General features: G+C 35.5%; 1 protein-coding gene across 2 annotated transcripts; it reads left to right on the plus strand.

Annotated features, from left to right (window-relative positions):
- Positions 1 to 340: 340 nt before the first annotated feature.
- LOC135075278 (UNC93-like protein) lies at positions 341 to 13,591 on the plus strand. Of its 2 annotated transcripts, none has more exons than XM_063969660.1 (11): positions 341 to 457; positions 7,140 to 7,436; positions 7,828 to 7,946; positions 8,481 to 8,643; positions 9,183 to 9,306; positions 9,669 to 9,815; positions 10,889 to 10,955; positions 11,189 to 11,348; positions 11,785 to 11,889; positions 12,262 to 12,424; positions 12,911 to 13,591. In XM_063969660.1, the coding sequence occupies exons 2-11, from the start codon at positions 7,317 to 7,319 to the stop codon at positions 13,186 to 13,188; spliced, it is 1,446 nt and encodes a 481-aa protein (XP_063825730.1). In that variant the 5' UTR covers positions 341 to 457; positions 7,140 to 7,316; the 3' UTR covers positions 13,189 to 13,591. The 2 variants fall into 2 exon arrangements, with proteins under 2 accessions (XP_063825730.1, XP_063825731.1); XM_063969661.1 differs by having other exon boundaries at positions 7,220 to 7,436.

Here is a 13,591-nt window from a genome sequence, read left to right on the forward strand (position 1 = left end):
TTATTAAAAACTAATTTCTTGTTGGACCTCTTTACTTGAGAGAACGTTAAAAGGAGACTTGAGAAACAGTAGCTATTTTCGGTAGGTAATTTGAATTTTATAGCCAAGTTAAAAAGATCCAAAATCTGAAAATTTTAACTTGCTAGTCCGGTTAAGGGTTAACAACCGGAGTCAGAGTCAGAGCTTATGCTATTAACAAAAATATCTTCATTGTATGGAAAAACTGACATATATTTTTGCAGATGACTGTTCCAGAGCGACGTTTGATCACAGGATGTTTCGAGTCGCCTCAATGATCACTGCTTAAGATAATCCGCGCTAAGAAAACGTGAGACGAACGCTCAGTCGATCAGACGAGTTCAGACGCTGCGTGCGCGCATGGTATAGACGCATGCGCGAAACGGTCCGCGCGCGGGTATAATCAATTACCGTTATTTTAACAAATTCGGCTTTTGTTGTAAGTTACTTAATTAAATTAAAAAGTGAAATTAAGAGTCATAGGTTTCGGAAAATATAGGTCGATAAAATTAAATAAAACAAAATTAAAAGAGGGATGCCAAAACAAATCGTTAGAAGCGACAAAGTGACATTTTTAGGAACTAAAAACATTTTCAATGGAAAATTATAAACCAAAGATTTTGTCGTCTGAAAATCTCACCCTCTGCCCTCTGGCACCTACAACGTTTTGGTTTGGCATCTTGGGACTCCTCAAATTAGAAAATAAATAAAAAAACTGAATTAGATCTAAGACTAATAGGTACTAGTGGTACTAGGTAATGTGTAAAGTACTAAGCCACGTTAAAATTAACAAAAAATAGCAATGCCTTGACTCAAATACAGAAACCATAATTTTTAATGGTTTATGTGTTTTAAGCAGTGTTATCAGCTTAAATACTTACGAGTTTCTGTATTCTTAGACTTTATTGCACCGTGTGCATGTGCCGAGTGCGTGTGTTAAGAAACACTGTAACACAGTAAAATAAACTGTGTTACAAAAAAAGTAAACTATGAAGAGTGAGACCTATTCGTGTAAAAATCATAGGTACCATTGATTATACGGACTGATTCTTGTTCAAACAACTAAGCTGGCTAAGCTAATCAAAACATAATCCATTGTTAGACAACTCTTCGGTTATTTTCGCTGTCGATTGTATTTCTCTGACTCATTTTCCAAACCGCTACAAGTATTTAGCTAATTAGTTACCTCGTAATATGCCTTCGAAGTATTGTATCTATTCTATCTATCGAATTGAAAGCAAATATTTAACACCCTCATAATGTTGTCAGCAATATTTTATTAGTTTTTTCGATCTGTATATTTCAATAACCATTGAATGCCGACATGAAACAGCCTTTTTATCAAGACTTTATCATTTAAATTACCTACAATTACAATATTTATATTAGGCACATAACGCTTCCTTTACGTAGGTATATTTTTATTTTCGATTTTTTTTAATTTGTTAAATGTAGTCTTGTGAAATAGGCTCTATCAGCCAACGTTAATACAATACCCACGATTTACCCTTATCGTAATCTCCATATTTAATTTTCTTTATTTGTAGGTATGCGTGAAAATTGTACCCATCTACTGTTTTATGAATCTTCTCTATCTAGAAGTAGAGTTTTTATCTTTGCTCGACAGCATACAATGTTACATTAACAGTATTTAACCTTTTTATATTCACTTCGTGTTATTCTATAATAAATTGACATAAAAAAGTAGATGTCTTAAGTACCTAATGTGATTAGCGAATCAATTTCGGGAACATCGTTTACAGGGCTACAGGCCGAAAATCGAACACTCGATTCCGCGAAGTAGCGGTTTTCGCACTTGTTTTGTTTTCTAAAAAATTCTAGACTATTTTAGAAGATACCAACTGGTATTCAGCGGGGTCTATTAACCTATTAATTTTGCCGAAAACTTGAACTTTGAGCAACCTGTTTTATTGTATTATGTATTAAATAAATAACGCAGTCTTTCACGGGTGACTTAATAATGCCATTTGTAATGGCAAGATTCCGGTTCGCCTTTGATAAATTATAACATTTTGTTATTTAATAAAAGCCTGCCTGACGCAAACTAGATAATTTTATTCAACGTAATCGATATTTTTATAACAGTGGGGTCAAATAGAAAACGAAAATTCACTAGATACTTATTCGTTAAATGTTTTTACTGCTTTACAAATAGTGTTTCCTACTTAACTAATTAAATAGTAATAGTAATGACTTGAAATTTTATGGTCGCTATAGGTGTTTAATTAAATATTTCCATTGGCAATAACTTCAAAGTGACAACAGTCCTAGATCCGACTTCGCTAGCGCTATAATAAATAAATTATTACAACAAATTACGAATATTGCATAGAAAATACATAACGCTACAACATATTTTCCGACAGCTTCATAGTAGGTATTTAAAAAAATTGAGGCTTTTGATTGAGGCCGAGTTGAATCACCTAACTTTGACCGTACCTAAATATGTATAACGATAACCGGTGGTTTTTGTATGGATTTGACAGACTTTTTGGCGTTTGTTAAAGTTAAAGTAAGATGGTGCAAACCAGTCTAAGATGTTTCCTTTTTTATAATCGGGTAAAATAAACCATCATCGCTTTTTTACTAATTAATCTTGTAACGCTTCAATTTTCAACCAAGGTTCACCTGCTTCCGGCTTGTCAAGAGCAAGCTCCTAATGCGTTTAAGATTTATATTATTTAAAGCTAGATACATATCTATTGGTTACATATGTTTAAACATCTTATTAGTCTGTTATTGTTTCACTTTATGTTTTCCGAACAAAATAAAATAAAATACACTTTAAAATGTCACATTACAAGTCCTAAAAGGATGCGACCTATTAAGTAATACCTGAAAATTACTTAATTCTGCTCGTTTACCTCCTGTGCCACAAAAAAAAATTGCTAACCTCAATTTATTTCAGTTTTGTCGTTAAGTTTTATTAATATGTAGTATCGGTGTGTAAAGTTTACAGATTTTTTTTCATGATTATCATAAATACTTATTTGAATTTTAAATGTGTTTCTAATTGAGTTCAATCATTACAATATTTTAGATGCAACAAGTCACACGAATGTAACTCTAGCTTTATTTATTTTAATAGTTTGATGCATTTATACAAATACAAATCCGGCTACTATAAATTTTTTGCTTAAATACTTAAACTGATTAGCAAAACATCGTGATTAATGGTCTTAATTTTTTATGCAAGTATAATGAACTGAATTTTAAAGACCAAAGTTCATTCGGTGATAGAGAGCATCGATTTTGGTATGAAGGAGATGATAGATGTTTGTTTATTTAAAAAAAAAAAGAGATGATAGAGTATTGAATAAGAACTTTTTAATCTAGCTGACTCGATAGATAGAATTGGTATTATTGGAAATAGATGTAGATTTTTACACTAGCAACGAAAAGTGTCTAAAAACACACGAACGACAATTTTAATTGTTTGAGTAGAGTTTAAATAAATAAAACATTAAGAAAATTAGAATTTAAAAAATCTTGTGTACCTATTGTGTACCTATCTCATAAACAGATTACGATTAAGAGTATCTACGTTTGTACAGCTGTAAAACAACCTCGTGTATTAGCTCTAGTCTCTAATTCTAAAGTCATTATGAATGTGTATTTTTTGTAGCTAATAAATTAGAGTAAAAAATGTCTTTTGGTTATTGTATGCAAGACTTTTATGAAAGAAAATCTTCGGCAGTGAACAAACTTGCGTCATAGAATTTTATTTACGTAAAAAATGTTTTTTAAATACGTACCTACTATTTTACTGCAATGTGGTACACATTGTGGTCTAGGCTTAGCAGTTTTGTTGCTACTATTATGTAGGTATTCTGTGGTTTTGGTACAGTAGGTACTAGTACTACTCAAAAGCCTCCATTGAAATCTCATCCTTTATCTTAAAAGACAATGTTAGCCAACGGCTATGAAATTAAGTATGTCATTTAAAACTTTACCTACATCCATACCGCAAAATGTAAATTCTTTGAACCACTTTTCTAAAACAAAAAGGACAAATCGTCCGATTCATTTGTTGTAATTATACGGTAACGTTACTATCCAGATTTTTTAAATAAACACCTTGACAAAGTCGAACTGCCTAAGGCGGAAAATTTTATTTGAGAAGCGACTCTAATCGCTAAGAAAATTTTAATTATGCAGAATATTCTGCAGAGAAAGAACTTTTTGTTCAGTCTTAAATTAATTAGGTATAAATATCTACTTAATTTTTTTTTTGCTTTAATTCTTCGTACTTAGTGATCTTTCCCTCATTAAAAGATTCCCTTGACCTAAAAGTGTAAAAGTCCTTACATATCATTGTAAAAGTAGTTCAACGTACCACATCATGCATAAGCTCTTGTCTTGAATAATGCATAGCACAATTATAATCTTATTTATTAGCTTACATCATATTTATGATCTGTTATTTCAATTGCAAACGTATTTGTTGTGATAGGTCTAAGTTATATTTCAATTAAATCAAGTTAATTCTACTGCATGCGATGCTTTTAAATAGTACTTTAAGGCGTCATCTTAACTTTAACCATAACTGTAACTAACCGGTGTTTTTGTAAACAGTTTGCCAGACTTTTGACGTTAGTTATTTGAAATAAGTTTTTTGTTCTTTCCGTTTTTATGCACCAGTCTTTATTGTTACGAAAATGTTTTAGAAGTTTTACAAAAGTATCGTCACTGTTGTCAGCTACCTACCTATAGGTATGCAAAACTTGCGACTTGCATTTCTGGTAAACTGTTAAAGTCACTTATTCATAAAAAATTCTTTTACGTTATAATGCGAAACTAATTCTGTCTTTCTGTTACCGATTTTGGTAATTTTGGTTTAAAAGGATTTACAAATTGAGGTAGGATTACTTTATTTAAAATTCATCATAATTATTATTACTTGAGTAATAAGGAAATAATTTTTATTCAGGAGTCGCTTGGGTGGGAGGTTGTTTCCAGTGAGCACTTAGGTCAAATCATCAGACAGAGAAATCAACAAAAGATTTTTTCGTATAAATGGTTTTTAATAACAGTATTTGCATTGAATGAACAAATAAAACGTCCCACAGTTGGCCTCCGAACTAATAAGTGCTTAATTCAAGCAAAGCAATAGGCATTAGTCTAGTAATCTCTGTAAACCTATTTGCTATGGATAAGGCTACCTTAAGCCACACTTAGCTGTTGGGTCGGCCTTACTCAAGGTGTTCATACATACGTCTCGTATGATAGCACGGCATTTATTTATTAGCATACTGCATTTCTCTAAGAATCGTTCAATAAATGTTTGCTTGATTACGCAATGCCCTTTAATGTAGAACTAGAGTTGCATAAATTGTACCTATGAAGAAAAGTTCATAGAATTAGCATGGGTAGAGTCGAACTACCTACCTTTTTTAATTTTATTATGTTCGTTGATTGTGTCTTCTAGCAATCGAACCTACTTCAATTCAACCTCTGCACTGGCCCATTTTTGGTCAATAAACCAGTAGTAGGGTTAAATTAATACTGGGACGTGTAAAAGAGCTTTTCAAAAGCCTATTTGCAGAAGATAAATAACTTTTACGACTTTATGAGGAGGGAAAGTCTCTTGCTCATGAGTACTAAGGTATACATGACATGCGCGGGAGGCCCGGCAAAGGCTGGGCCATGCGTCGGCACGGCGTGGTCTGAATCTGTAGGACCCCACGTCGTGCCAGTAAAACGCAGAGGGTGCACCGCAGGTTTTTAGTGGGTATACTTGTCGGGTGACAGCCGCTATTGCTGCCACCCGACAAGGGAGTCCCACATAACCCGTCGCTTCCCCCGAGGCGGCGGGTATACGCAAAGTATTTTCCTGCGCAAAAAAAAAAAGGTATACATGACATGTAGAGGCGTTTCTAAACTGAACTTTAAAATTAGGTATGCATTTTATATACGAGTATAGTTAAGCATATCATGCCTAACTAAAGCCAATATTTTAGTATTGAAGACATCAAATCAAAACAGGCCGTTGGAAAATTAACTCATCATAAACTTTAAGTCTGATCGTAATCGAAAACTTTGTAATAATCATCACAATTGTTACTATTCAAAGGTCAAATTGATTTCGGCGATGTAGGAAGATAAAAATGATTTGACGTTTCACATAAAAGGTGCCTACTATAACCTTCTCATGAATGGGCCAGCGCAAAAAAATCTAATTTCATGATCTACTGAAGTAACATTTAATTGTTCCATGTTTTTGATGTTATCATGATGGTGTTTTGTGCGCTTGTAATATTTATAATCAACAGAAACAACCATACATTTTGTATTTTGAGTTCCTTGTGCGATACTCTTTGTATTTTTGATTTGATTTGATATATTTTATTTGAATACTTCATTCGATATTTAACAATAGGTTTGCAAGAATAAGAAATCAAGTGTATTTAATAAAATTCTTTCTAAACTTTGTGACAGTTATTTTCTAGCTAAAATATGTAAATCTAAAGTATAATTTCACTTATATTCTTCACTTGACTCCATCTTGTTGGATTACATTAAAATTAGTTTTAAATATATTTTTAAAAGAACATCAACATTTGAAGTTACTACTTATAAAATAAGTTAAACAAAAGTTAAGGCGCTTTTATGAGTTTTCACATTTTCCTGAAACAATTAGCATTCTATTATGTCTGTATTATTACAGTTAATTAAAGTTTACCGTCTAATTTAATAAAAACATCGGTATTTCTACAAGGAAGTGGGTTTTTGTTTTGGGTCCGTAAAGCGCCGTGTAAATGTTATCTCTATCAATCTAATGAGTTAATCAGGATGAGAAGTTATTCTTTGATTACACAGCTTTGAATGGGTTTTCCATACACTTTTTCGATTATGATTCATGGAAACAATTAGATTTGTTTGTAGATAGTAACTTCGAGTTCCTAAGAATCTACTTGTTCATGATACGCGAAAAATTAAGTTACTTATTAGTTTTTCAGTAGAGACGCGATATAAATAATATCCTGCGTCTAAGCTACTCAGTCATTTGAATGGAGTCAAACGTGTAAGACGAACCTGTATTTATGACCTATGGTAGAGTCATTTATTATTACTGTGAAGTAAATATTAATTTGTTGCAGTTTACTCTATTTATGTAAAGCTTGAGTAGCATTTCGAGGAATTAAATGAACTACTTACAATGAATGCTGATTTACTTTAGGAAGCCAAAACAGAAAAATAATTTGATGCTTACACCAGTCCCAAATTAACTCTTTCTCGAGCATCTTTTGTGAAGTGATACTAGATAAACAGTGAAAATGACAGTGAAAGTGGAAAAGCCAGTGGAAGGCGACTTCCAGCCGAATGAGAGGTGGAGAATCCTCAAGAATGTGGTGGTCATCAGCATCGCTTTCATGGTCCAGTTCACAGCATATAGCGTAAGTTTATTGAAATGACCTCAGGATACCCCATCCATTTGCCATTTAGAGTTATTAAGTCGTTGAAGTTACCACTGGCTGAACGACTTACACGGACTGAAGTCAGGACAGTCGCCAGTTCAACAAGACGTGTCTTGTAATTGTAGGTAATGCCCCAGAAGCGTCTCAGAAAATTAATACCTACTTTTGGCATTAATTTGGCGTAATTGATCGCACGATAAAAGATTCCAGTGAAGCAGATCGCTCGTGTTCATAAAGGAAATCTAGAAAATGAGACATTGTAGTGACCACTTTCAACAGGCGCTCATGACGTCTGCATGTTCATCCCACTTCCATTATAGTATCTATCAGGCATCTTGAACATTAACTGACTGTTTCACTTTTTATACAGGGTGCGGCAAACCTCCAAAGCTCGATCAACGCGGAAGCCGGTCTTGGTACTGCGTCTCTCGCTGCTGTTTACGCTGGCCTCATCTTTTCTAACATATTTTTGCCAGTTCTAGTCATAAAGTAAGTATAATTAATATCAGCATTAGTTTAGATCACTATTGCCCAAATCTATGTACCTCTAAAGCCTTTGACCTCTCTGCTTAAATAACCGTAAAGTAACTCCTAATTGACGTTGCATGTTTAGTTATGCATCACCGACGACGCTGATAACGCGTATTTGTATTCATTCTGTAATTCTTATTGTGGTATAGGTCTGTAAAATACGAGTATATGATACCTACATGTAGGTAATATGCCTAAAAAGATGAAGATAAAAGAGGTCCATGATGTCCTTGATGCCTTACTGGCTTTTACTCCTGGGTTATACATGTCGCGATAACTTTCGGGCAACAGCGAAGCGAGTCCTTCCGACAGTTCTGACCATGCAAATAAAAAAAATAGCAACCGTAATGAGAACCTCCTCCTTTTGTTGAAGTCGGTTAAAAGGCACCGAAAACCACCCGAATACCTCACACACATAGCATTAGCGTGAATCTTGAGGTTATCGCGATGTGTAGCCTAGGGGTTACTGTAATAAAACGTTTGCCATTTTAGATGGGTGGGCACAAAATGGGCGATCTCTCTATCGTTCATCGCGTACATGCCGTATATTGCTGCCCAGCTGTACCCTCGGTTTTGGACCCTTATCCCAGCAGGTCTGATGGTGGGCTTCGGAGGAGGACCGCTTTGGTGCGCCAAGTGCACCTATTTGTCAGTGGTGAGTACCAGAAAGTGGGGAGTAAAACATAGTTAAGTTTAGCTACATAAAGGATTTGGCCCTAAATCATCCAGATGGTTGGGCTTAAAAGTGTCTAACGTACAGGGGCGCTATTGTGGCAAAACAGTTGGCTTGAACATGACTAGTGGTACCAAACTAGTTAACCTAAGGTACAATCATTTTAGCAGTATAGGTATGTACTGGCCGATGGAATCGTGTGACCTATAAGGGTTACCTTAGTAACCTTAGCAGTAAATGTGTGCATAAGTGACACGTATCTAAGCCAATACCATATTGCCAATATTATAAGCAATCATAATTATCGATATGTAAGATACAATGTAGACATCGCGTGTGTGACAAGTTATAAAATAAAAAGTATTTAGTAATTATGTTGTAATTGCTTTACATTAAAATTACTATGTATTTAATACTTTTCTAGTTTAAAATATACTAAGTTTCGAAGATCACGCCTAGTTATTTAAGAGCCTATGAAAATAATACTATCGATAATTTTCTTACATTTATGTAATTTTCAGGTTTCCGAAGCCCAAAGCAAAATTTCAAATATATCCGCCGATGTGTTGTTGACCCGGTTTTTTGGATTATTCTTTATGATATTCCAAATGAATCAAGTGTGGGGTAACCTCATTTCTTCTTTAGGTAAGAAATATTTTTTAAGACATCGACTATTTTGTATTATTAAGGTACAGTACACAGGCATTTATTTTTTCGCTCCTTGGGGGGGTTAAGTTTTCAGGAGCGGACAGACGGCTGAAATGATGATGATCAAAGGTGCTATTTAGGAAACGTACCAGCCATTATATTTTGTGCAATAATCTTTTATGCCTGTCTTTCCACCTAGATACTCCATAAATACAGATAGAGCTGGTCTCTGCATCCTATAGCAATACGTACGTACGTAGTCATCTTTTGTTTTTTTTTTCAAAATATACCTTAGTTTAGTAATATACATGCCAAGTATTGTTCTTATTGTACGAGTACGACTTATCCTATGTCTCCAGTACTGACAGCTGGCGACAACGAAGCAGCAGTGACTGCGGTGAATGCGAGCATGATTCCGGAGCTATGCGGCGCCAACTTCCTCCCGGCAGCTGATGCTGGAGAGGCCTTGCGTCATCAACCGCCAGAGAGAATGCAGTTGATGATCGGTCAGTACTTTGTAGATTAAAGCTATTTTAGTTTTTGATTATGTGGGTTGTAGCAGCCGGCAAAGAACACAGTATGGTCTAGAACTCTTAAGGCCTACCAAAAAGACGCGCTTGATTGGAAAAACTCTACTAAAACAAATCCTTTAATATAGGTACGTGCGTCACATTGAATGAAAAAAGCCGCTTAGCTGAAATTAAAACAGCCAGCTACAAGGTCGCTACAGTTTTGGAAAACTCTGGGAATTTTCCGCGATGATTATGAATCTGATTTCAAAGAACTTATTTATACTCGTATGTAGAATATTCAGCAAAAGGGTGCTTCTGAATCGCCTCTTCGGTGTTCTGCTTACCAAAGAGGAACGACTCTAATGCCCGTTTTCACCATCAATCTCTAATTTTAAGTGACCACTATGACAAAATTCTTTGTTATTATTGGGGTCACTTAAAAAATTAGGGATTGATGGTGAAAACGGGCATAGTTTAATGCCAAAATGATCAAAATATCACCAGAAAAGCGCGTGTTTTGTTAATTTAATGTATGTTTGGCTATTGATGGTTATTTAATTGAAAAGTGATTGACGATAAAGTCGTATTAGTTTCGAAGTCTAAATTAAGATAATAACTTATGTTAGTAACATTTTTTCTTCCCAGTACAGATACATCGACCATGTAGATGTCAAGTGAATGCTTGATTACTCTTTACCTGTCTAGACATTATTTATGTGATGCTTTAAAGGTGTGTTTATAAATGAGATAATGAAAAATTTCCTTTTGCGGGTGTTCCGCAAAATATCCTTGAGGAGGCGGATATAAGAATGTAATTTCTTAATTAGTTTAAGTAGAATAACTTTTTCTTATACTCGTACAAATATAGTTACAGTTATTATGAGACGCGATAGTTGGTTCGATTTCCCAAAGATCTATCATTGCTCTTAACACTGTAATGTGAATTTAGTACACATTTTATTAAATAATTAGGAAACATATTGGCTTGAATTTACACTCAAATATCAACAGTAACAATTTAGCAGTTTAAGAAGATACTTTTATATCGTAAACTTTCATAATTTCAGGTATTTACTTGGCGTGCATGGCCGGTGCTGCCATTATCATCGCCATTGGAGTTGATTCTATGAAAAGGTAAAAGTTTTCTTCTTCTATCGTTTGGGTTTTAGTATCTAGTTGGTGTCAGAAATGAATGAGCTGCCCCTATCTGACATGCGTAGAGTTGACGCGAAGACTTGCAAATCCTGTGTTATTTATTCCATGACCTACTAATTTTTTTCCTAAAGCCTAAGCCTAAAATTTCATGACACTTTAACATAGAGAAGAACCTTCCTATCTATTTATTTGATAATAATGGTTTCTTTCAGGTACAATACCGGTCGATCGGCGACTGGATCTGGTCTCTCGGGAATGGCGTTACTGGCAGTCACCCTGAAGCTGCTGGTCGAGCCTAACCAGCTTATGTTGGTGCTCCTCAACACCTTCGTGGGATACCAGCAAGCGTTCTTTGGCGCTGACTTCAGTGCGGTCAGTGAAAGCTAAAGTTTTGAAAGGCACTTTATACAGAGTCAAATTCAAATTATTTTGGTTCACGTGTCCATAAGATAGCTTGCTTTTTTTGAGTCGCCTTTGACACACGTTAGTGGCTGAGTTTCAGCGACACTATTTGCAATTTGAAATAGGCGATCTTTCTTTTAAACACCATATTTTTGATTTTAATTTTTATATATTGCAACCAAAAGACGTCCACTGCTGGTCAAACGTCAGGAATTCCACAACAATCGGTTAAGTATTGCCCGCACTCAGGCTCTTCCCGTGACCCTTATCAGGTCGTCAGTCCACTACGCCTTCTAGTCCATGTTACTAAAATATGCTCTTAGTAGTGCGTTTTGCGTTTAAGTCTTAACTTAATTTTAATAACAATATTTCTCACGCTGTTAAGTCACTGTTATGTTTTTTCCAGGCGTTTATATCGTGTGCTGTCGGAACTGGCACGGTTGGTTTCGTGATGATGACCATGGGAGTAGCTGATGCCATTGGCTGTGTCGTCACTGGATATATTGCGAAGGTACCTAAATACAATATCCAGAATAATCTTAGGATGATGGGAGTCATAATTTATTTATTTATTTAGAAAGCTGCTTGAAGGCCCATTCCAACTCATACATCTAAATGTATCTATGTTCCCAAATCTGCATCTACTCGTAGTTTATGCATTTAAGTAGATAGATCATAAATAAAAGAAAGATGTTGTCAGAGGTTTCTACGCTATACATACCAGTGTACTTATTGTCTGCATTTATTGCAATGGGCATCGCTATTGGGACAAGGTGGCACTGCTTATCAGTACACTTTTTCTTTGTGCGAATGATGTCCATTGTAGTAAACGCTTCTTTCTTTCTTTGGTGCTAATGGTTGATTTAACCTACCAACTTTTTAGATCACAGGTCGTGTGCCACTGATGTGCTGTGCAGCGGTTCTTCATACGATGCTCTTCACCACCATGCTAGTGTGGAGGCCTCACGAGGGCCAGAGCCATATCCTCTACATCATTGCTATACTCTGGGGTATCTGCGACTCTGTGTGGCTCGTGCAGCTGAATGGTAAGAGTTATTAAATAACTTTTGAGGTACATACTTGATGATAAAGGTGATGTTCTCTGGTTATGTTCATTAGGGACATAGGATAGCCATTTTTGATCTTCCACAACAACCTGCCCTTTTTCAGGTGGAACTAAAGTGTCCGGTTGGATTTCTCCTACACTTAACCGTGTTTTGGTATTATTTATCTACCTATCTACTAAAATAGTTTGCGTGTGACGTTCAGGTAGATTTTGGACTGTCGCGATGTCGTAGATATTCTTCATCGGGAGTCCCTAGGATCCCTCCAATTTCTAGATTTATTCATAAAAGTTCACACCGACTGGTTACAATAGTTTCAATCAAAAATTGAAAGGTACTTTTTGACTTACCTGCAATTTTCGTTGGTCCAACATTCATAATCTCGTAACTCTATTTTAACATGGAAATATAGTAACTTCCGAGCAAGTATTATACCTAATTTGTTTTTTACGTTTTTAATTTTTCCAGCATACTACGGCATTCTATTCCCTGGCAGAGAAGAGGCAGCTTTCGCGAACTTCAGGCTCTGGGAATCAGTAGGCTACATCATTGCTTACGTCATCTCTCCCTACCTGAGGACCAGCGAGAAGACCTACCTCATGTTCACCATGATGATCGTGGGGGTCACTATGTACTTCACAGTGGAGTACAGGGAGAGACGAGGAAAGAACGAACTGGATATGAAGAGTCGAGAACTATGCTGTGATAAAGGATTGGATAATGCTGCGTATAGAAGCGTAGAATGATAGATGTATTTTCTGAATTTATGAATTTATGGCAATGTCTAATCTATCTCCAGAGTACCTTGATAGCAATTACATTTACGCCCGTATTCACAAACGATGCTTGCTTAAGTGAAGCAGCAAATCGAACGCTCAGCGGTGAATAGAGCTCTGTAACTGGTTCATGTGTCACCCTGTACGTCCACACGCACTGTGAGACCTTATAGTAATGTTTGTGAATACGGGCGTTAGTTTTAAAATAGTATTGATTACTTATGGGTCCGTTCTTCAAAGAAGAAATGGAACCTTCTATGTAAGATCATTGATATTTAGTTCTATAAGTCTAGCGCCTAACTCAGTCTGTGCCCGAGGTATGAGGCACGGGAGGGTGTCTTTGGCACGTCAAATGTCATCGATACTTCAAATG

Source organism: Ostrinia nubilalis, chromosome 10 (genome assembly GCF_963855985.1).
Source record: "Ostrinia nubilalis chromosome 10, ilOstNubi1.1, whole genome shotgun sequence".
NCBI lineage: Eukaryota > Metazoa > Arthropoda > Insecta > Lepidoptera > Crambidae > Ostrinia > Ostrinia nubilalis.

Coding starts and splice junctions, on each gene's coding strand:
- LOC135075278 (XM_063969660.1), top strand. CDS start 7,317: ATGACAGTGAAAGTGGAAAAGCCAGTGGAAGGCGACTTCCAGCCGAAT. Junction 11,890..12,261: donor TCACTGGATATATTGCGAAG/GTACCTAAATAC, acceptor CCAACTTTTTAG/ATCACAGGTCGTGTGCCACT. Junction 12,425..12,910: donor GTGGCTCGTGCAGCTGAATG/GTAAGAGTTATT, acceptor TAATTTTTCCAG/CATACTACGGCATTCTATTC.